General features: G+C 42.4%; 1 protein-coding gene across 1 annotated transcript in view; it reads right to left on the reverse strand.

Annotated features, from left to right (window-relative positions):
* The window catches only part of LOC128889291 (hemicentin-1), an 86,572-nt gene extending 78,058 nt beyond the window's left edge, over positions 1-8,514 (reverse strand). The window contains exon 1 of the mRNA XM_054146801.1: positions 7,885-8,514. Coding sequence (XP_054002776.1) covers positions 7,885-7,945 — 61 coding nt within the window. The 5' untranslated portion in view covers positions 7,946-8,514. The remainder of the gene's footprint in view (positions 1-7,884) is intronic.
* Positions 8,515-21,468: the final 12,954 nt, after the last annotated feature.

The following is a 21,468-nucleotide window of genomic DNA, read 5'->3' on the forward strand; positions in this document are numbered from 1 at the left end:
TATTTTTTTCCAACAAGGAAATTTATTACGATAGATTTAAGTTCATAATTATATATGGGTTTCGATTAATAGATAATTGTCCAAAGCCTTTCAGGCTTACCGAGTTAAGGTAATCTATTAACATTGTTCTCCTGTTATAACTATATATAAATGTTTAAGTATTTAGTATAAACGCCGTGGGAACGTATACAATTTATAAATGAAGAAGATAAATAGTGAATCGAACAAAGAGCGATAACGATTATTGTAGAAGTTTAATGAAAGCAGTACCCCAGGTGATAATTTAAATGTGAAATTTAACTCATTATGTATTCTCATTCTATATGAAATATGCAATCTGTAATTGAAATCGTTGCTAACACTGCTTATCAATCGATAGCAAATAAAATAAAATTCGACATATTCTAAAAAGCATATCGTAAATAATTAATATTAGAATTAATTTATTATCATCGTTTAATGCCACTTCCGTTTATTATAAATTTTTCATGCTAGACTGTATATTATATTAATAATTTTATAAATATAGATTAGTAATATTTAATTATCGATTGGATTTGAAATATTTAAACTCAGGTTTAGTGGCAGCTACTCCATTTATTTTTTAGCAGCATTTTTAAAACGTGGCTATGCATTTTCCAATTATTACCTTTGCAAGACTTTCTCGTTAAGATCCGCTTTTTAATATTACCCGTTTAAATTTTTATTTATTGTACCAGTACGAACGCTCCTTAGCATTCATTATCCCCTTTACAGGTATTAAAGCATGATCCTGTTTCCTTGAGAAACATGCCCGCCTCATGAAAGCCACGCCATGAAACTTAACATTTGCCGAATTGTTTCTACCTCTCTTTTCTCAGAATAATACTGATTCTAGTCTTAATTTTATAATTTTAGTATACAATTCTAATGTTTCTATAATTTTGAATACTTTGATTTATCTATAAAAATCTGTTGGCACTAATTTCAATTATAGTTCGAATATTCTACATACCAAAAATGTTTTTATTAAATTCAGAAAATAACTATTTCTATCTCTCGTTAATTGAATTCGCGAATTCGCGAAAAAATGCGCGAGAAGTGTGCACTGAACATCTCAAGAGCCTTTTCCCGCTAAAACAATGTTTCAATGCGTTTAGCATTTGAAATCCTACTACCGCGCCAAAGCTCGTTAAAAAGCGAGAGTTACGTGTCGAGACCCGCCCTTGTTAAGTTCAAAACGAATGAAAAGTGCAGGCCGTGCTTAACTAGATTAATTTATGCATTTCGTTCCTTAATTGATGAAAAATACCCCGACTCTAGATGCATAGTAATCAATTATTTTCTCTTTTTCGCTTCGACATTTCTGTTTGCTTCGATCGATGTATACCGTGGCTCGCTTTGTGCTCCATTTCACATGTTATTGTTCCATCTCATCTAACTACCAATTCCGATACCGACGTTCATTATTCCTAGATTGCAGCGACTCTTTATATAAACACATTAATTTTTACTAAGGTTACAGCATCGAAATACAAACAACTGGTCCGAGATCGGGATTTATTAATTTTCGTTCCATTAGCAAATTATATTTGACACTCGAGTTAAATTAATAAAATAACACTCAACGATCCAATGTTTACATTCTATACTGAAATTACCCACAAAGGATCGTTTATGAAGTCCAATCAATTAGGGTTTCAAATCTGTTGGAAATTAATTTAAACACGAAACATTAATATTGAATATTGTCACTCATAGTATCAATTGGTTTTCGAGTTTTGACGTCCCAATAATTTAATGTCATATGCCAAAGAAAAGAGAGGACTTGGAAAAAATTGTTTTAAAACTTTAAAACTCTATGTTAATGTAGCAAAAATTGAAAAAATTCTTAAGGCATCCGCTGAATTTTCAAAAATTCCCGAAGAAACTCTTCTTTTAAAAAGAAAACGTATTTCCAAGCTCGTGGTATCTGTAATATTCACTTAAAGCCCAGACGTCTTATACCATTCTTTTCGTGCCGGAACTTTAGGACAAACGCAAACTTCCAGTCACCAGAATCATTAATCGCGGAAGAAACTGCATTGCTGCTTCATAATCGTGCCCCTCCTAGTGTTAAGCCAACCTGATTTATAGGCGGTACACCACGGAAAATCTCGCCGTACCTTCCCCGTAAGATTTCCCAGCCAATGTAACGCGGGGGATGAAGTTGCCGCTGCGTGTTCGAGTTGGGCAACATATTTTCCTTTAAACACGTTGTTAACGCGAAATATGGCTTTAAACAACGACGATGAGGGTGGAAAAGAAAACTGATAAATAGTTCATTATATTTTCAAATCAATTTCACTCATTCTTTGGGCAGTCTTTTTGATGTTTATGAAATGATAAATTGGACGTGCTCTTTTTTTTCAGAATAGATTTGTTTTAGAATTATATTAAATAAATTTTTAATTAGCAAAATTATTAGATGTTGAAAATATTTCGGTGCCTTTCTAAAATAAACTTTTATTTATGTGTATTGAAAACACACGTGTTTTAATTCGCCCGCAGTTACACACTCCAACAGAGAACATATAGTTGTAAAAACAAAATTGCGAGTAAATATTTTTACTCAAATAATTACAAATGTATGAATACACAGGCACAAAATTAATTTCTACATGTAACATATCAAATTTATCTAAAAATTGCTTCGAAACTGGCCACAAAAAAAAAAACCACCCCTTAAGAGTAAATCTATTACGAGTTCTGTCAATTGTTCGTCGTGTTCGTCATTTCCGTAAGTGGTTTACCTAGTAAATGGCTCCTGTGTCAATGTTTTGCTATACACTGACGATTCAAACCGATTTGTTAATGTAAATACGAAACGCGAGCGCTTGTTACAATAGGTCTCGAACAAACTTGGAGTCGGGCGGGACAATTCGCGAAATCAATTACACAGCGTTCTTAACAATATAACGTCTGGCAAACTATCTACGAAACTTTTGGTAGTTACGTCTTTTCCAAAGGAATGTCGCGAGCAAATGTTAACCAAACGTTTATACTTTAACGCTAACCTAAAACATCCATTGTATCAGAGTCACTGGTTTCGTGACTGTACAGTACCACTGCAAAGTACACCGAAAAATGTTTCAATTAAAATTCGCATACTATTTTGGGACTGTATAAATCCTTGGAGGGCAAATATACAGAAACAAAATTTTCAATTAAATTCGAACCAGAATTCATTTTCCAACATTTTTCTATAGTGACTTGCCAACCTCCACATATAGTGCAACTGTGGTTGTAATTCAATACGCTTTTGTTGGAAAATTTAGAACAGCTTGTTTGTGACTTTTCAATTTGCGTGAGTTTTTTCCAGGAACGTGAATGCATGAATTCCTTTTTTATATTTATAAGTAAATTTTGTAGCATGTTTTGTTCATAATTAAATAGTTACATAGACGCGAATAAAATTGGTGTTTCTGATACAAGGGATGGTTTCTTTCTTAAGTTTTACAAATATCGTCATTTCCTTTTACTAATTCTTTTAAAAATTTTATGGGAATACGCTCTTCCAAAATGTTGTCTCCTGTCTCGTTAAAGTTGTTTTGTGTCCGTAATTGTACAGCGAAGTGTATTCATTGTCAGCTAACGAGTGCCGCAGACTGCTCTTAGCAATAATAATAATAGTCTCCCCTATCCCTCCCTTGAAATCGTATTAAACATCAGCGATCTCGATACGCCTGGTCATGCTTTTAATCAGGCTAATGCGTAACGCGGAGTTATTTCAGTGGTTCGTTTCCCTTTCGAGTTTCGCTCCACGCACTGCTACGTATCGAGTAATCTGCGCGCTATGAAAATCGAGTGGCCAATGCAGTGACCCTTCGAGAGTTACATGCACCTGGCAAGTCTAAAGGTACGATCTTATTCGAGAATTTCTTTCGTCCCGTATCAATGACCTTATCGAATAAACATCGTTGACATTTGAAAGTGTACAGTGGTAACAACGATTACTCAGAATTGGATTGACAATTTTTAAAAAGAGATAGAATATAGCAAATCGAGTGCGTCGGAAAATAATATTTCAAGTGTCATCGATTTAAAATATGATAGCATTAGATATATTTTTAACCCTGTATCGTTTGAATCTCTCTCGAGAAGACATAGTAAAGTACAAACATCGGTCTAGAAATCCCTTCGTTTTGTTTTTACCATTCGGATTGATGTCCCCCGCGATGTTTTACCGAAGGGGACACAAATGGTACTACAATTATTCAGGATTAGGAACTGTGCCAGGTTTTGTTCTCTGTAAATTGTGCCGCGGCCCAAAAAGACTATGAATCTTCTTTCAACCCTTTAGTACCGATGCGGAGTCTCGCGGGCCACGTTGATTCTATTTTCCTTAACCCCGTTTTCCTTCAAATAGCCAATCGCTCTTCTTTTTTTCGACGATTCCAAGGAATTACTCGCTCGCGCGCTTTAGCTTTCATAGATTATACGTCTCGCGTAATGGAAGCTAATAAATACGGGACTGTCGGACAAACTACTGCCTGGATACTGTGAAACAAGTTTTCATCTAGTTTGGACAACTAGTTTTCATCTGTAAATTGGACAAATGAACGGACATTTCTTAAGAATGGCTGACAGGGCAATTAATAAAAGACGCAAAATGAGCGAAATGAAAAGCGACAGTTATTCAACGGAATTTCTGCGATTTAATAATCATTTATCACGAAGTTTATCTGGCTATTCTGTTCAATCTATACCTTGTAACAATGAAATATTGATTACGTATTTGGAAATTAAATGAAATCTAGTTTCTATCGATAGAATGAATATAATCACAAATGTGTGGGATGGTGTAGTGAAACTAAAGAATTAATAGTACTCTGTGCCTTACGAACCAGCAATATATGCGAATTGAAAATGAAATGGACGATGGATACTCGCAATAATTACATCTACAATGCTTACTTCCATCGTGGAAAGAGCAGAGATGAACGGGAACTTCGAAGGGTAAAAGTTTATTACTCCGATGTAACGAGTTCTCAGACTGATCAAACTAATACGACATACTAACCGTTACATTACCATGGATAATTGGTTTTTCATCGATCCAGTTCATAGACGTACTTCGCAATGGTGGCTTCGCATATGTGGGCACGTTAAATACGAACAAACGCGAAATGTTCCCAGAGATGCTACTTTCCATCAGTCAAAACGTTGCATTGCTCGTTACGACATACACGGTGGACCATTATTTTTCTGTACATGCGATTTAGGAGGAAGATAGAAACGAGTAATCTTGTTATTTTTATTGACAGAATTCTGTTGATCGAAATCGTGTTAGAACGTTTTGTTTGTTAAACGTTTAATTCTTGATGAAGAAGGATTTAGGTTAGCTTTTGAGTCGCTATTATTGATTTTCTATTCGATTTGGTTATTTTTGTCATTTTATTTCACCCCTTGACCTATAATTTACTCTGTCATCAGGTGTCTCATACGTTGTTATAGGCCAAAGGGTTAATCCTCGCTTAAAGATGCAACTTTGCCATTCAAAATGGGTACCTATGATACACATACAATGCGTCACATTATCTTTTACCTTCCACTAGAATATTATTTTACGAAAATTGAAGGAATGTCGCGAAGAAATTTTTCGTTTCATCTCCACATCTTAATAATCAAATTGACAGTTCCCTCCAGCACGTTTTTGATATTTCCTGCACACTCCTCTACCATGAATTACAGCCCAAAAACCGATTTAGCAGCATAAAATGTCCGACTACCGAAGTAACTCGCTGTAAATCGCGCGAATTCGTCGCAAATTAAACGTTCTTGCACCCCCATCGCCCCCTGAGAGTGTTTTTACTCGTCGTCGACGGGAACGCGAATTTCCCAACGTCACCGAACCGTCCCGAACGAAACGTTGGAGCCATAGAAATCGCGTTATTTAGGTTACGAGGAAACCCAACGAATACGGAGGATGGAAAGGGACGAGAAAGGTTGGAATAGCGACGATTCGCGGGGCAAATCCGCTTTGGCGGTGAACGCGAATTCCTGACGCGGCAGCATTCGCAGCGCGTACCCCCGCGCAAGATCCGCGGCAACATCCGGCGAACCGAGAGGATTCGATGTGGCAAGACGCGCCACCGTCGAGGCACACGGGGAGCTCCCCGATAATCCGCTGCGGCGTCTTTCGAATCGTAAACTAGGACTTTATTCCGCGCGGTTTGGCCGCGTCCCAACACCCTTTCGCTTTTCCCTCCTCCTGCCAACCCCCTTTTTCCGCTCTTATTTCTCCATTCTCCCCGATTTCCATCGCACGGTAGGCGCGAGAGATGTGTGCGTGACCGGATGCCCGAAGAGGGGAATCCCATCCACAACCTCGAAGATTATTGTGATATTCGGAGGGATGGATCTCGAGGTTGGATCTTGGCGAATTTTTCGAGGGTATTTCTTTGGGTGGAGAGTTATAGTAATTGTAATTTTTTTGCTGTGAAAACCTGTCTTATAATCGGGGAACGTCTCCAGCTGTAATTCCATCTGGTATCTGTACTACGCACAATGTACTACGCATTTGTGTTATTCTGTTTTTCACTTATTATTGTTTAGGTGTTCGACTACCAGGAGTTATTGCAAAAACTAGCGTCGAATTCAGCCGTGCGTCGCGATATCGTTGGGTTGTTATTATTGCAAAGAATTCCGAGAATCACGGTCGTGCTTCTGTAATCGAATGTTTACGAATATCAGGTGATGCGATCATGCGGCGTCACATTGTACTCTACGTGTTTATAATAATTTCAAAGAGAATGTTACACTGGGGATTTCCGAAATATGTTTTTGAAATATTTAGGTTTACTAATTTACGAGTATATACGTGGTTACATGCATTGTCAGATCAGAAGGAAATTTCACTGTTAATTTTTGAAATTATTTTCACTAAATAGAGTAAAAATCAAGTATTATCCCTTAAAATTTCTTGTGTCAGTAGTCGAACACTTAATACATCCTAGATATATATTTTGTGTTATTCTCTTTGTGACATTTTAATTAAAATCGTGTTTACCTACGTTTATACTACCCCTGCGCTCGCTTTTCGGAAACACCCCTCAATACATTCACGCAAATTTAATTATCCACTTAATAGGGAAACAGGGCCCCATGTACTAAAGCTCTCCAATGAAAGAATTCACGCTTTAACATAAATATTAAATTTCCTAGCTGAAACTACTTTACTTCAATTCAACTCTGTAATATATTTCTCATTTTCTGCTACAATAACGCAAATAAAAAATCAAGCCTCACCCCCTCTTTCAGAAAAATGAGTTCAAACGCTTCGAATCGAAATAATTTCGCAATAAAACATTCTATTAAAATACAGTTATTATAATATCGCCAGTGGATGCTAATTAATTTCCAGTTGCAGTTCTTTCTGCATCAACAGCTCTCAAATCAATTTATTCCACCGTTGCTGCAGTAAACAAACAACATAAATGATTCCCTAACAAACGAAACATCGCCACAAAAATTAATACCAGGTTCCTCCTTATACCTAACTCCTCTACTATAAAAAACGTCTCTTTCTAAATCCTGCTTCTAAGCCTAACATTCGTACGGCATCGCTCAAGGTTTCGTCGCTTCAGCGAAACCAGCAGTGCAGTTTCCATACCTCTCGACTCGTCTCGCGACAAGTTACAGGTTCGATTGGCGAGTTCGTCTCGCGATCAGCCGCGAAAAAATCTCGCGGGAAGTGCGACGCGACCCAAGGAACCTGTTGAGCCAGCTAGGCTCGGCTCGACGTCGCTTCGTGGTACCGAACGGATACGCGCGCGATGGCGACGCGGAGCAAGAGTCGCTCTCGGGGTCAGCGAACGGAAACCTGGACGAGGGATCAGGGAAGAATCTCCAGAACTCACTCACCTATGGTTCCCAGCAGCGCGAGGAAAGTCCAACGGAGTTTCGATCTCGCTGGTCTCGTCATCTCTGGCTCTTGGTTTCCACTCGAAATCGAAAAGTTCCACAAAGTTCCCCTACGCCTACCAACACACACCAACACTGACGGACCGACACTTCCCCGCGATTCTACTCGAACTTTGTACTTTTTCCCTTGCTCGAGAGATTTGTTCACCTTATCCACATTGAAAATAACCGAGAAAGAGTCGTGTAACGTCGAAACAGGTCGCGATCCGATCCCACTGTTTCTTCGTCGAGATAGTCGAACTCGTCAACGTTTGATAAGGAATAACGTTGAGAGGATCGACGAGGCTCACGTATGCCAGCAGGCGGTGAACCACGATGATCCTTTAGCCTGGATCGTTTTCGATATCGCGTCCGTCATGGCGAACGAAGAGCAGAAGCGCGGGAATCGCGAGGCTGAGGGGAATCCCGGCCTCGCGTCGCCCAGCTAACACGCGAGAATCTGTTTCACCAACTGCTGGCGATCGCAGAGGCGTTCTCCGCGAGCGGGAACGAGCGGAGCGGAGCGGAACGGAGCGGAACGGTACAGAGGCTACCTTGGCACCTTGATAGCCGACGGTTAAGTGCGATCGCGGGCCGCTCGCGTCGCGTCTCGCTCGGTGATTCCACCGCGAAGGACAGAGAAGGACTGATTCGCGATGCGCGCATGCCTCTGGCAAAACTTTCCGGCGCTCGACCCGACCCGCGATTCTCGGGGCTCGTTTATTTCTCGCGCCACGATGCTTCCTACCTGAGCGCGACCCTTCTGTGCACGATCGTGCCGCGCGGTTCCCCTGCTTTTTGCCGCCACCATCGGAAACGGAAAACGATTCGTCGATCAAAAGCCATTTCTTTGAGGCTACGGGAAACCCGAGACGAGCATTGGTCGGGCTGCTTGACCCAGACGGGCTTTTGGGATTTACCTGTCGTTAACGCGTTAAGGGGGGAAGTCGCGTGAATATCGTAGTTAGATTTAAATATTTTTTTGAGAAAACAATAAACTTTGGGGCAAATCTGTTTGCTGGGATTTATGATGTATGTACTGAATATTAGAAGGAGTTATAAGACTCTCTAATTAGCGTACTGGGGTTCTCAGGTATGACTTGAAATAAAAAACCAAGAATTTTCATTTTCTACATAATATACAGTCGATCCCATAAATATTCGTACCATGTAGGTGTATTAACGAAATTTGTCTGAATTAAATGTTATCGAAATAAATTTGTTATTCCGAGTGTATAAACTTGTAAAGTTATTTGAAAATATTATACGTATCATTTAATTTAGACAGAGGTCTTCAATAAACGTAAAAGGTACGAGTATTTATTGGACTGAGTGTTATGTACCTTGTAAGTACACACGGATTTTTCGAAGCATAGATTGTTATACGAATGGTGAACACTTGAAAAGAAGCTCGTTTTTAGTACAAAATGTCTGTAACAGAAAATGTCCTCAGCTTATCAAATAATCCGTATGTACTTCCAAATATCATGTAGTGCCAAATTCTAGCTCTACCATTCCCTAAAGTTGCAAATTAAGAATTTCGCAAGTTTACGCGACTCCTCAGACTTTGGCCTTCTCTTGGGAGCTTTTAGTGCTCCAGTGATACGAAATTGCATCTTTCGCAGGAAGTGGTGAAAATAGACACTTAGATGTGTGTATTTCGGTCTAATTATATAAAAGTTAGCTGACGTTTCGGAGTAGGACCTCTCAATCTATTGCAAGCGTTTCAGGTATTTTTTCGTCTTTTAGATACCTCAATGAAGTATTTTAAACCCGATAATAGATGTTAAGTGAGCGAATGTCCTGTATGACTTCTTAGAAAGTAATTCAATCGAGCAGTGACATAAATTCGATATGCATTTAAAGGAACTACTATGAATAATTGATGAAAGCACCATTTATTCCTTGGTAAGATAAATAAGGGAATATCGGACATAGTACACAAAAGGTTCAATCTCACCTTTATCAGGTTTGAGATTAAAGGAGTTCCCACTTGCATGAGAATGCAATAAGAGGAGGTCACTAGCGAGAGATTTCAACAAAATTGAGATGAAACGACAGGCTACACCAGCGAGAACCGTAGGCACGATATTTCCCGAATACGTCAACAAAGTTTCGAGGAAAATGATGCAAAGTTTGTAAAACACCTCTCGGTCGAACGTGTCAGTAAACGTATAGTGTTTCATCTGCAACGGACGTGACATAATGGTAGCGTATACCTCGTTCTAACTTTTTGATCCAGATATAAATCCCGTCGGAACAAATTACTTTTCACCTTATTAACTTTCGAACATTTTTCTTCCGCGGTCGTCGGACGAAAATATTTAAAAGTAGTACAAAAATGTAGCATCTGACTCTTGCTCCGACGGTTTTTTAACGAAGCTTGCTTCCCCGCGTAGTTTCCGCTCATGCTCCAAAAAATCGCTCGACTCGGAAGAAAAACGCAAATCCGTGTCGCGTGAAAGAAAGAAATGCCCAAAGAACAACGCGTCGCCCTGGAAAATCTGGAAGCTCGTGTTAACTGCCGCGACTAACTCTCTCGACCGATATTATCGCGACACGGTTGACCCGTCTCGGTTGCACGGGGCCAAAACTACGTCAACCAAAATGCTCCCCAAACTCGACTCAATGGCGGGGCCGGCGCGAGGCAAGCAGGTATTCAGCGAAACGGTTGGAACTGCGTGAATTACTGGCTGGCATTCCGACGGTGGGTGGTTCGCGATGGTCGCTTTCGCGGCGAGTACGTCACCATCCGCGGACAGATGTACCACTCTGCGCGGACCGGGTTTCCATCGCGTTAACGCGACCCCGCGGTTTCACGGACAGCGATTCGACCTGTAAATCGTGCCCCCGGCGAGCTGGGAATTCTCTTTATTCCTGCAAAATATTTCGTCGAGGGGTGGAGAGGGCAGGACAGGGCGTCGAGGGAGGGCAAGAAAAAGAGGATCGGAAGAACGGCGAACAGAAGAGAGCGAGAAGGATCGTTAAAACGTCCAGAGACGCGTTCTCGTAGGAGGCGAAGCGGTAGCAGAAGCAGGGATGCAGCAGGAGGTACCAAGTATCGGTGGACCGAGGGACGAGAGGGACGAGCAGGGTCTACGGGAGAAGTTAACCAGGGAGACCGGAGAAACTCGCAGACTCCGCATCCGGCCGCTCGATGGTAGACCGTACAATTGTCTGGCATTGTGCTTGCAAATCAAGCGGCGGGCCGAATTTACATGAGATTTACGGCATTCCGTTTGCCGGGGCTCCGGCTGCCGCGTCCTCCTTCGTGTAACGTTCTCGATTCCGCCTCGTACCTCGTCCGGCTTGGCGCGAACCGTGCCGAGAGACGTTACGGATCGAGACAAAAACGCCGCCCTCGGTCCTGCTCGAACATTTAATAAATTCCCGACAATCCCGATCCTCCGCCTCGCGGCCCTCCTCGACGAACCGTCTTCACGCTAGTTGACTTTGAATATTCCCGCGGAACCAGGACTTTATAGACTCCTCTTGGGAATACGGGGAAGGCTAGATGTATTTATTTGTAGGACCGCGCGCGCCATAAAGTCCCTCATGCAGTTTCGTGCGACGTGTCAGACCCGTGTTCTCCATGTCCGAGTCGAATTCCTCACCACGTGTCTATACGCGTTGTTATAGTCCAGAGGCTTGAACAAGCGAATTTGTCACGAATTTTTGACAAAGAGCACGGTTTACCCCAGAAACGTCAGGTCTGAACTTTCCTCAAACGCTGTCCTCGCCGCCCCAGTAGCTAGTATAATGTACGAACCGTGCATTTCAAGCATGCCTAACGCAGATTTATTCAAAAAGCGAGGTAGCAGCGTACGCGGAGCCGGGAGGATCGCGAAGCGGAGTCACGTACGCTCGGAAGGACACGGCCGCGCGTTACGGCCGGGACTACCCGCGGGAGATTCCCGCTTCTTAATTACTTCCATCCATTAATTAAGGAGTCGACTCTTACGCGGCCGAAAGGTCGGTCTTCCGGCGACCCGGATTACGGAAGGGACACTCGGAGGAGCTTCGATGCCGGAAGAGTGTCGACGCGATACAACAATCGCGAGTTTGACTCTTTACAAAACTGAAAGATCCTCTGAGAAGAAGATCCTTTAAAATGTTCTATATATAATTACACGTAGAATGGTGTTGAGCGAAGTATAGGCAAAGTATTTGTGTTTTTTTTGTAAAGCTACGTTAACACGTCGACTGCCATAGTAATTGTCAGAGACCCTGTCAGAAACTACATAATCAAACATTTATCGTAGTATTTGTTTTCCTAATTTCATTGAAGTTCATTATCTTCGACACTTAACTTTCAGAATTAAGTTGTTTAGTTCTTCAATGAAAAGTATGTCTTTTTTATGTTTACTTCCTAAACACTTTTCAGTCCCATTTATACCTATTGCAAAAGTAATTTGGATGTGTGCTTGTCTCTTTGGTTGGGGAAAAGTGTAAATGATTTCCGTAACTTCCCCGATGAAATTCAAAATGGGTCGAAACGACCGTGCTCCGTAAATTTAGTGATAAGGAAAACACTGATTTACGTGGACTTTTTAAGCGACTCCTTGAAAGGATTATTCACGAGGAAAACTTTTTCGATTCCCTGCTTGTATTAAGCTTGTGAGATATTTTGAATGTGATTTCCCATTAACAGTTAATGTTTTCGCGACTGCAATCTACTTCTGCGAGATATCGTGTATCACGATTGGACACCTGTATCGAATACAATCGATTCGGGACTCTCCGGTAGCCGATAACGTCGATTCCATTTACCGAGCGTCACGTGATTTCATCGAAATTTATTAACAGCATACTCACGCTGTTTTACTACACGAAATGGGAAAAACATCCATCCGTAAGATTAATGTACTCAAATTTGATTTTGTTCTTGTTATGGTTATAATATATGCGTATATTTATTCTCAAAACGTTGCCTACAGACGGGTCGAGACAGACTGACTTAAAACAAAAGAATACATACTTATAAGGTCAAGGCACGAACACATACACATACTTCCATACCCAGGCACACAAACACATCATTAGAAAATCGATACATACATATTCTCAACAGTTCTGTTTTCATGGTACAGTTTGTAAACGCAGATTGCTTTATACCTTTACTACTGGCTTGGCGTATGTGGGAAACTTCATGATAGAGGTAACCCTTTGAGGAGTATGCTTATAACTCCGTGGATCGCTTCAGTGAGAACCTGCTGGAACCAAGTAGTTACACTATCGTTGGAATGAACGAAATGTGTGTAAAGACAAAGGGATTTCTATTATGAAGCCCTTCGGAATACGTAATCTTACCGTGTAAACTTTGAAGTTGGAAAAGTAATCCGGATTCCTCTTCTATTCTACGGCGTGTCAACCCCTGTCGTGTTTCGCTGACTGGTAATTCGTTTTAAAGTAGCTTTGGACAGATTGCAAATGTACTGTGTACTTGACACCTGTTTTTTGAGTAATTTTTGTTTGACAGTATATAGACTGAAATTTTTATAGAACCACAGATGGTGCAATTTAAGAGGATAAACACGCCAGCCAGACAAAAATAGAGGTATGAAATTTTGATCTCGTCTCGTAAACTGTCTATAAATTTCTAAAACTTCACGTAAACCAAATGCACTGTACGTCACTTACTTTTTATTTGATATTCGACTGTTCCAACGAACAAGAGTCGAGACGATCGAGTAATATGTACTAGTCTCGTCGTGATTACTGTATTGTAAGCACCGTATTAAATAGAACATGTAAAGCGCATCAGTGTGTGCTTTCCTTATACTCATCATACAGCCTACCAAATATTGCAGTGAATTGCCTGTGTCCAAAGCTACAGTCTTCAATATATCCCTACTTGGATATTTTGTGTCAAAACATCCTCGAGAGCAAAGGGTTAATTTCTAGCGTTCGTTTGATGAATTCTTCGTGAGCGGACAAAGTCGATCTAGCTATGGAAGACTCGGTTCCGCAAGATTACCTCGCGGAAGGGTCTCTCATTGTCCGAGACCATCCGGCCGCGGTCGCGAAGTAGACTCGCGTTGTCGCATTCTCGAGACCCCGGAGACCCGATGACTCCTCGGGCGCTCGCGTACCTTCCGCCGCCTCCCCGTAGGTCTCGCAGTTAAATTAGGTGAAATAGCTCCCTAGACGTCTCTTCGTTAGACTTCCGCCGCCCGTTATCCTCTCGCGTGATACGAGAACTAAACTTCGCTCTCCCGCGACTCTTGGTCCCCATCTGCCTCAGTGACAGTGGCGCGCCCAGGACTTGCAAAGGGGACTAATCTTAACCCCCTTATCTCTTCCTCGTTGAAAATTATTTATACGTGAGTGCAAAATTAAAGTAAAGAAGAAATAAAGTAGATTTTAAGGGGACGGGTGGACTCGATAGCGTTGAAACGACATGGAGTGGAATATTGGGGATAGCTTGTAAACAAATTGATGGATTGAGCACATTTAGAGAATCTTGTGTATAGAAAAAATGTGTGAAACTTCAAAAGTTTTGTGGCGAGGACAAGGAATGTAAAATAATCACGAAAATTGTCTTGGAATTGGTGGTGACAAAGAGCTTACTCTCTTTAGAGCAAATCTGTTATGAGTTTTATCAGCTGCTCACCGTGTTCCTCATTTTCATAAGAGATATACCGAGTAGATTCTCTCGAGCCTATGTTTTGCTATGCTTTGCTATGAAAAAAGAGTACCCCTTTAATACCTTAATGCTCTCTTATAAAGTTACACTGAAAATGATTCACGAATTAGAAGGAAATCCGTCCCAAGGGTAAGAGAGTTGCGAATCTCGCTTCGAGGATGAGGGAAGGCGTGTTTTTTTCGGAGGACTAAGGTCAAGGCAGGGCCGAGAGACGCCCGTGTGCAGCGAGTGGCAAACGATCGATCAGCCGGCACGAGTCCATTAAGTATTCGCGCAGCTTTAATTACGAGAACAAAGTTTCCGCTCGATTGGAAAAGTTTCAGCGACGCCTGCATACTCGATCGCGGCCGAACAAGAGCTGGGAATCGGGGCTCCCTTTCCCAGTCCCAGACCGTACCCGGGGTCTCGACCTTTCCGGAGAAAACCCTCTTTGTCGGCGCGGACAGCGCGTCGCGCTAAAAATTCTCAGCGACGGGCGAACTTGCCCGGAGAACCGAGCATTCAAAGTATCCAAAGTTTGAGCTTGATTTCCTCCGGAGAATTCGCTGGGGATCTTATGGAGTGGGAGTTCAAAGGGATCGAGTCAAACGCGAATCAACCAGGACGGGAGCGGGCCGGAGGAGGGGAGGGAGCGAATCCCGCTCAATGCAATTAGCGAACGCTTTCCCTTCCGATGAAACTTTCGAGGATCGATGGTCCGATTTTACGACGCGGTGTAACAAGTTTCTTTTAAACAAGTTGCGCGAATTGCCGTCTCTGACCTTAAACCTCTCGCCCTCGGATGCGCCCCGAGGGCATCGCGAATTTGGCCAAGTTTCTTAGCGATTGTATAAGATCAATTGGTTAAAATGGAATTTAAAAGTAACTAAAAATGTTGTATGTATATTGAAGTACAGTCAGTCTCGTAAATATTCGTACCCTCTATGTCTATTACCCTTTGACAAGTGTAATATTCCTTGCGACATTTTATATGACGTGTCTGACTCGTGTTTTTCATTTGTAACACAAATTTTGTACCACCACTGAAGGTTCATATATAAACTAAGCATTAAGAATTAAATGTCATTATCCCTTCAAAATTATATAAAATATACATTCACTGTACTTATTAATTATTATTATCATACCCAACATATGTTAATAATAATAAATAAGTACACATTACGACTGGTTCAATAATGTATTCCTCGTTTAAAAGGATTCAATTAATTTCAATTTTTAAAAACACATTTACTATGCTTTGAAAGCTGCTTTTGAAAGGCAGAGTGTTCACATTTTCCGAGTTTATAATTCACCATTTCCGAATAATATTGTAATATAAATAAAATGTTAAATTTGAAATACAAGACTCGCCGAGTATTCTGGCAGCTTTTAGAATTCATTGAACATACTTTTGAAAACTAAAATTAATGAAATGGCTTCTCGTCGCAATAACACGCTGTACTTAGTTTATAAACCTTGGAAATGGAAGATCATATCTTCTTATCCCATATTTTATTATATATCTAGTAAGATTAATCTATCGCTATTTCGATTAAGTTATTTGCAACAGAGATAGTTCTAAATAGGCTATCTAATTTTTGGTTTCGTTTCCTCGAATGAATTTTGCGATAGTCAACTAGAGGATCGCGCCAAAACCGCTTGCTGCGAGAGTGTTAACACGCAGTAAATTATACTGCGTTTACAACTGTCCCGGCTTACCGACTGGGGTCATCCCGAATTACAATATCACCTCCCACCCGCTTCAAACTCTGTACAATTCCCTGAAACCCTGCCAGAGAAGGGTTGCTGCCACTTCTTCTGCCCCCTAAACGACCGATTTTACCGTTATTTATATATATTATGTTATTATTAGATATATATCTAGTCTATACATTTATAACATGTGAAAATGTGGAAAACTGTATGCAGGCGTGCATGAATGCAAAAATATCGTACTATTTAGAAGATAAAACATACTTTTATTTCAATCTGAAGTCTTCATCTGAATCTATAAGAATATGAATATTCGTGAACATCCACAGTCTAGTATTTATTGTTATCTTATTACTTCTTCAAGTGAAGTCGTATGTACGCTTTCCGAACACTTTCCAATTGACTTATTTGCATACTTTCTAATAACACCTTCACTTTCATCCCACATTTCCTCCACCTAAACTAACGCGATCTGAGAAATTCTCATCACCAGAAAATATTATATTCCCACCCTGTGAAAGACATCGAGCCACCAAGCTCGCGACTTCCTCAAGCTCATTTACCATATGCCTACATCCGCCCCTGCCCCTTCCCAATGCGAGCGATCTTTGCGACGAGAAGCATTACCGCGAAAGAGCTGACGTCGCCGATCGATCGGCGATATTACAGTTGGAGCGGCGCCTATCTCCTCTCGCAAGCTCGGAGACAAGCTGCATCGCGAATCGAACCGTGGATCCGGGAACCCTTGCCAGAGGGGGCTCCCCCGCGGGATCACGCTTATCGCCGTTGATAAAATCGGGTGTAGAATTTGTCGAAGCGGGTCCAGCGTTCCCCAATCGCGCGGACACAAATCAGTGGGACGCGTCTCCACGATGGTAGCAGAGTCGAGAGGGTAGAGGGTGATTTTCCACGGCGGATGGAGGAGGGAGGGACACGGTGACCCGGAAAGGGGGAACGTAATCCTTTCGTAAGACGGTCGTAAGGTCGGCGAGTAACGTTTATCGCGATAAATAAAGCCAGCTTCCTGTCGCGGGTGGGTAGCGCGCGTTAGGTCGTTAGGGTGTTTCAGGGTGTATCGTTAACCAGCAGCGAGGAGGCACGAAGGAGGACTCGTAAAAGCTCTTTGAGGTCGCGCCCGATGGTACGCGCTGGCTAAGTGCTCCGCCGCGGCCCGAAGATTCGGCTCGTCGGCTTAATAAGCTCCCGAAACGCCGTGGAAATTTGTTGCCCCCCTCGACTCTGCTCGCTGAGCGACTAATCCGGATCCGTTGCAGCCGCCTTCCTCGTCGCCGCGGAATTCCCACGCGATGCCGAGTCGTTGCAGTTCCGTTCAAGGCTACCACCGAAAACACCGAGGATTCAAGCATCCATCGAGCCGTGAATTCGCTTGATGGCGCCGACGCGTTATGGGGGATGTTTCGAAAGCGAAGGGGGCGAGGCTGTTTCGTTTAGGGAAAGGTTTGCGGCTGGTCCAAGGCTGAATGGGAGGTTTGCCCGAGTCGACAGTGCCACTGTCATTGTCCTCTTACCAAAACTAGCGTAGATATAGTACTGACACCTGAGGACCATTGAACTGAGCTAACACCCTAGCTGGACATACTAGGATAGCCGCGATAGCTCTCCCCACGATATTCGACTCGTTTCTATTCATCTACCATTGAGATAGGTAATGAAAGACTTCGTTTCGAATATAATCATGAGTGTTGTGTGCACTTTTGCCATGCACATCATCGGAGGATTTAAGTTATCATTCGCAGATGTGGCTCCCGGTTTCCCCAAGGAATCAAACTTGTTTCCAAGGGTACTCACGGCGGAAACCACGAGGAGGTGGACCCCTTGCTCAACCATGATTCCTTCAAATCTTGTATATTAAAACTGACCGCGACCGGTCAAATGACCGTTTGCAAATTTTTGTATACAGTTCTTATATGCGTACACATATAAGAACACTTGTGTACACTTATTTCGTGCATTATTCAATTTATTTCTACGCAAAATATTTCCGCATTTCATTGAAAAAAACTGTCTATAAGACCAGTCTATTGTTAAATGTTAAAACGACGTTGAAACATCTCAAAGGAATCATGGTCACTCCCGCCTCTTTTACTAGAAGGGATTCGTACCTTTCACACCGAGTCTCCAGCTCCCTTGGGACGGTGAGTAGAGAATGACCTGTATCGAACGAATGAACCACGCGGACTATGGTGATCGATGACCACCACAGTTACCTTAAACGGAACCAAACACCAGTATCAATGCGTCATCGGATCCCTGAAGAAGCTATGCTCGCGAAACGTGGGAAGATTTCTCTCAAAGGACACGCCTCGCATCAGGAAACCGTCGATCAGTATCAGCTTTTACAGCGGTCGTACCGCGACTCATGTTTGCCCCGATAGCCTGGCGGTAAACCGCAATGACCACTATCAGGATAGTCCTGGACAGTGTTCAATGTCTCGCACCGGAGAGAATAGGAGTAATGGAGTTTACCAGGAGTTTGGAAGGACAGCAGGCGACCCAAAGTCGCGCTGCTAAATGAATGGGGTCTTGTTCCTAGAGGAACAGACCGTGTTGCAAGGAACGGAAAGATGTCGTCTCGTAAGTTGACTGGCGAGAAACTGTATGGCACGTGCTTCTGGAACCTGCCGATCGATACACTCGCTTGCCAAATAATACAAATGAAAACAGTTGGGTTCTGGATGAAAACACGATAAGCGACACACGAGGCTGTGTCGACGTATGAGGTCTTGGCGCGAAAGTTTTCTTGCTTGGCCCCTCGCAAGCTGGCTACATACTTTCGTGACAGGGTCTTAATTCTACGATTCTTGGGTCATTCTTTTCGCGTTATTCGGTTCTTGACTGGAGCACAGGAAACTGTTAAGAAATGGTACGTACATAGAGGAGCAGTAAATCAACATGAGAGTATATACAGTGAGTCCTATAAGTATTCGTACCCTCTATGCCTATTGAATTAGTTTGCCTAAATTAAATGATAGATTTGGTGTTTTCAAATAAATGTTCCATTATGCATGTATATGAACGATATGAATATATGAACAGACTTAATACATGTATTAGGTCGTCCCATAAGTTCATGCTGCAGACTGAGCTGATATTTAATAAAATAAGTATAGTGGCTGTATAATGACTATGTCCGAAAGGTGGGGAAATATTGTAAAACGAGGGAAATTACCTTTTCTTAAAACACTTAAGGATACGTTTCATATATTAATTTGAGTAACAGAAAAATAAGTGGGATCAACATATGGGACGACCTAGTATTTATAATAAAAATTTACTTGGAAACATGAAACCTGACATTTAATTTAGACAAATTTCTTGAATAGATATAGAGAGTAGGAATACTTACAGCATCGACTGAATTACGGTACTTAATCTGACATACATTGATTATTGGACCTTATGGTCCCTCAGCTTAGTGTTCTCCAGCAACCTGCAAGAAGACATGGTCCCCTGCCCTTCTAAATTGGTCTTGAAGGACCTAACCCCAGAGTGTCTTACACGTGTGCCCCTCCCGTTAAAAAACCTACTAGAAACCATCCACGACCACCTCTAGAAGCCCCGAACCGCGCCATGTGCCCCGCCAAATGTCTAATAAAAATTCAAACAAGCATATTCTGGAGTCGATGTAGAGGATCGAGGTCTGGGTGTTCGAGCAAGGTCTCTCCCGCAGGTGGCGCGGAGTCCCAACGGTCGAGAACCAAGCGACGGCGACTCGACGAACCGTGACCAAGACTTCCGTTCGCACGGCCCGTACGCGCACCTCGCAATAAAAGCGTTTTCTCTCGCGTTTCAGGAGGATCGGGAAAGGGACGTGGCCGCGTGGGAGGTTACCGGACGCAGCGATTGCCCGCGACCGATAGGGATCTGGTGCCGAACCAGACTTGAATCGAGGACGAACACCCGTGTACTCGCTGGCCACCTTTGGGAATAACGCGGAGGCAAACCCTTGACAAAACGCCGATTTCGGGAGAGTTGCGCGTCGGCGAGGTCGCTAGAAGGAAGAGGAAAAGTCGAGTATCGGTTGATAGACGGAAGAGGCGCAGCTGCCGGTGACTAGTTTCGAGAGAGAGGAGTCTTTCACGGGACGCGGAGCGAACGTCTCTCCCCGGAGTATTCAAAGAGATCTCGATGTACCAGGAAGGAGGGATCGGGTGAAACAGAATGGGATATCAAAGAGGAAAACCTGGTTGCGAAGCAACACTTCCGAGCTACTTCGATCGAACGGGCCAACTTTACGGGACACTGCCGAGTCTGGATAGATTGAGTGCAATTACTCGACGGATCGTGGATTGTGTTGCTATTATGGTGTTTTCTTGGCGCTGTTGTTGTCGAGGCGTCAAGGACGGTGGGACAGTGTCATATCCTTCCTGTATCGAGATACAAATCTTCCGGATTGGGGGGTTTCTCGGGTTATGGTCCGTAGGTTTGCGTGATTGTGCCTTCGTTGAATTTTCCTTGAGGAAATGTTCGTTATATTTTATGTTCATTGCAAAAGTATTTCCAATGTACATAATTATCTACTTTTATTTCCGACGAAACTAGTAGAATGTTCCAACCGCTGCAATTAAATTTTACATTTACAGTAACAGTTGTTTAGTAACAAGGCTTGTTCTACTTTATCGAATGCTTGCTGCACTTCATACGTATAAAAGTATACGTCCCCTCGGCCTAACCTACTGGATCCTTATCTTCTTTTGAAGAGGTTCTTGTGTACTCTTATCGTATGGCCGTCGGTAAACCTACTTCGTAGAACTCTCACACCAGATGTAAGTCCATGAATGCCATTGTAAGTGACGATAATCCGTAATATTTAAGGTACAATGTTGGAACTGGGACAGATAGTAACAATATCTAGAGAAACTGAACAAAAACCCTATAGACAGTCGAAAATCCGTTGCTCCTTTCAATAAATACTGTAAAAGAGTAAATTGCTCTTGCTCAAAGAAACCCATTCAGATTCGATTGAGCTGTTCCCAGCGGGACGCCCCCTGTACCACGTTAAACTCACCTAAATCTGTCACTAACCTGATCCCGGCACCTTCTACGACATTAACTTCAACAATTTGGCCGCAGTCAACTATGATAAATTCGATCCAGGAATTAATCAAAGAGGAGGACAAAGCAGGTGAATCGGCGCGGGGAACGGTCTGGGGCGAGGTTTAAAGGCGACGTCCTTTCCTCCT

This window comes from Hylaeus anthracinus, unplaced genomic scaffold (genome assembly GCF_026225885.1).
Source record: "Hylaeus anthracinus isolate JK02 unplaced genomic scaffold, UHH_iyHylAnth1.0_haploid 11997, whole genome shotgun sequence".
NCBI lineage: Eukaryota > Metazoa > Arthropoda > Insecta > Hymenoptera > Colletidae > Hylaeus > Hylaeus anthracinus.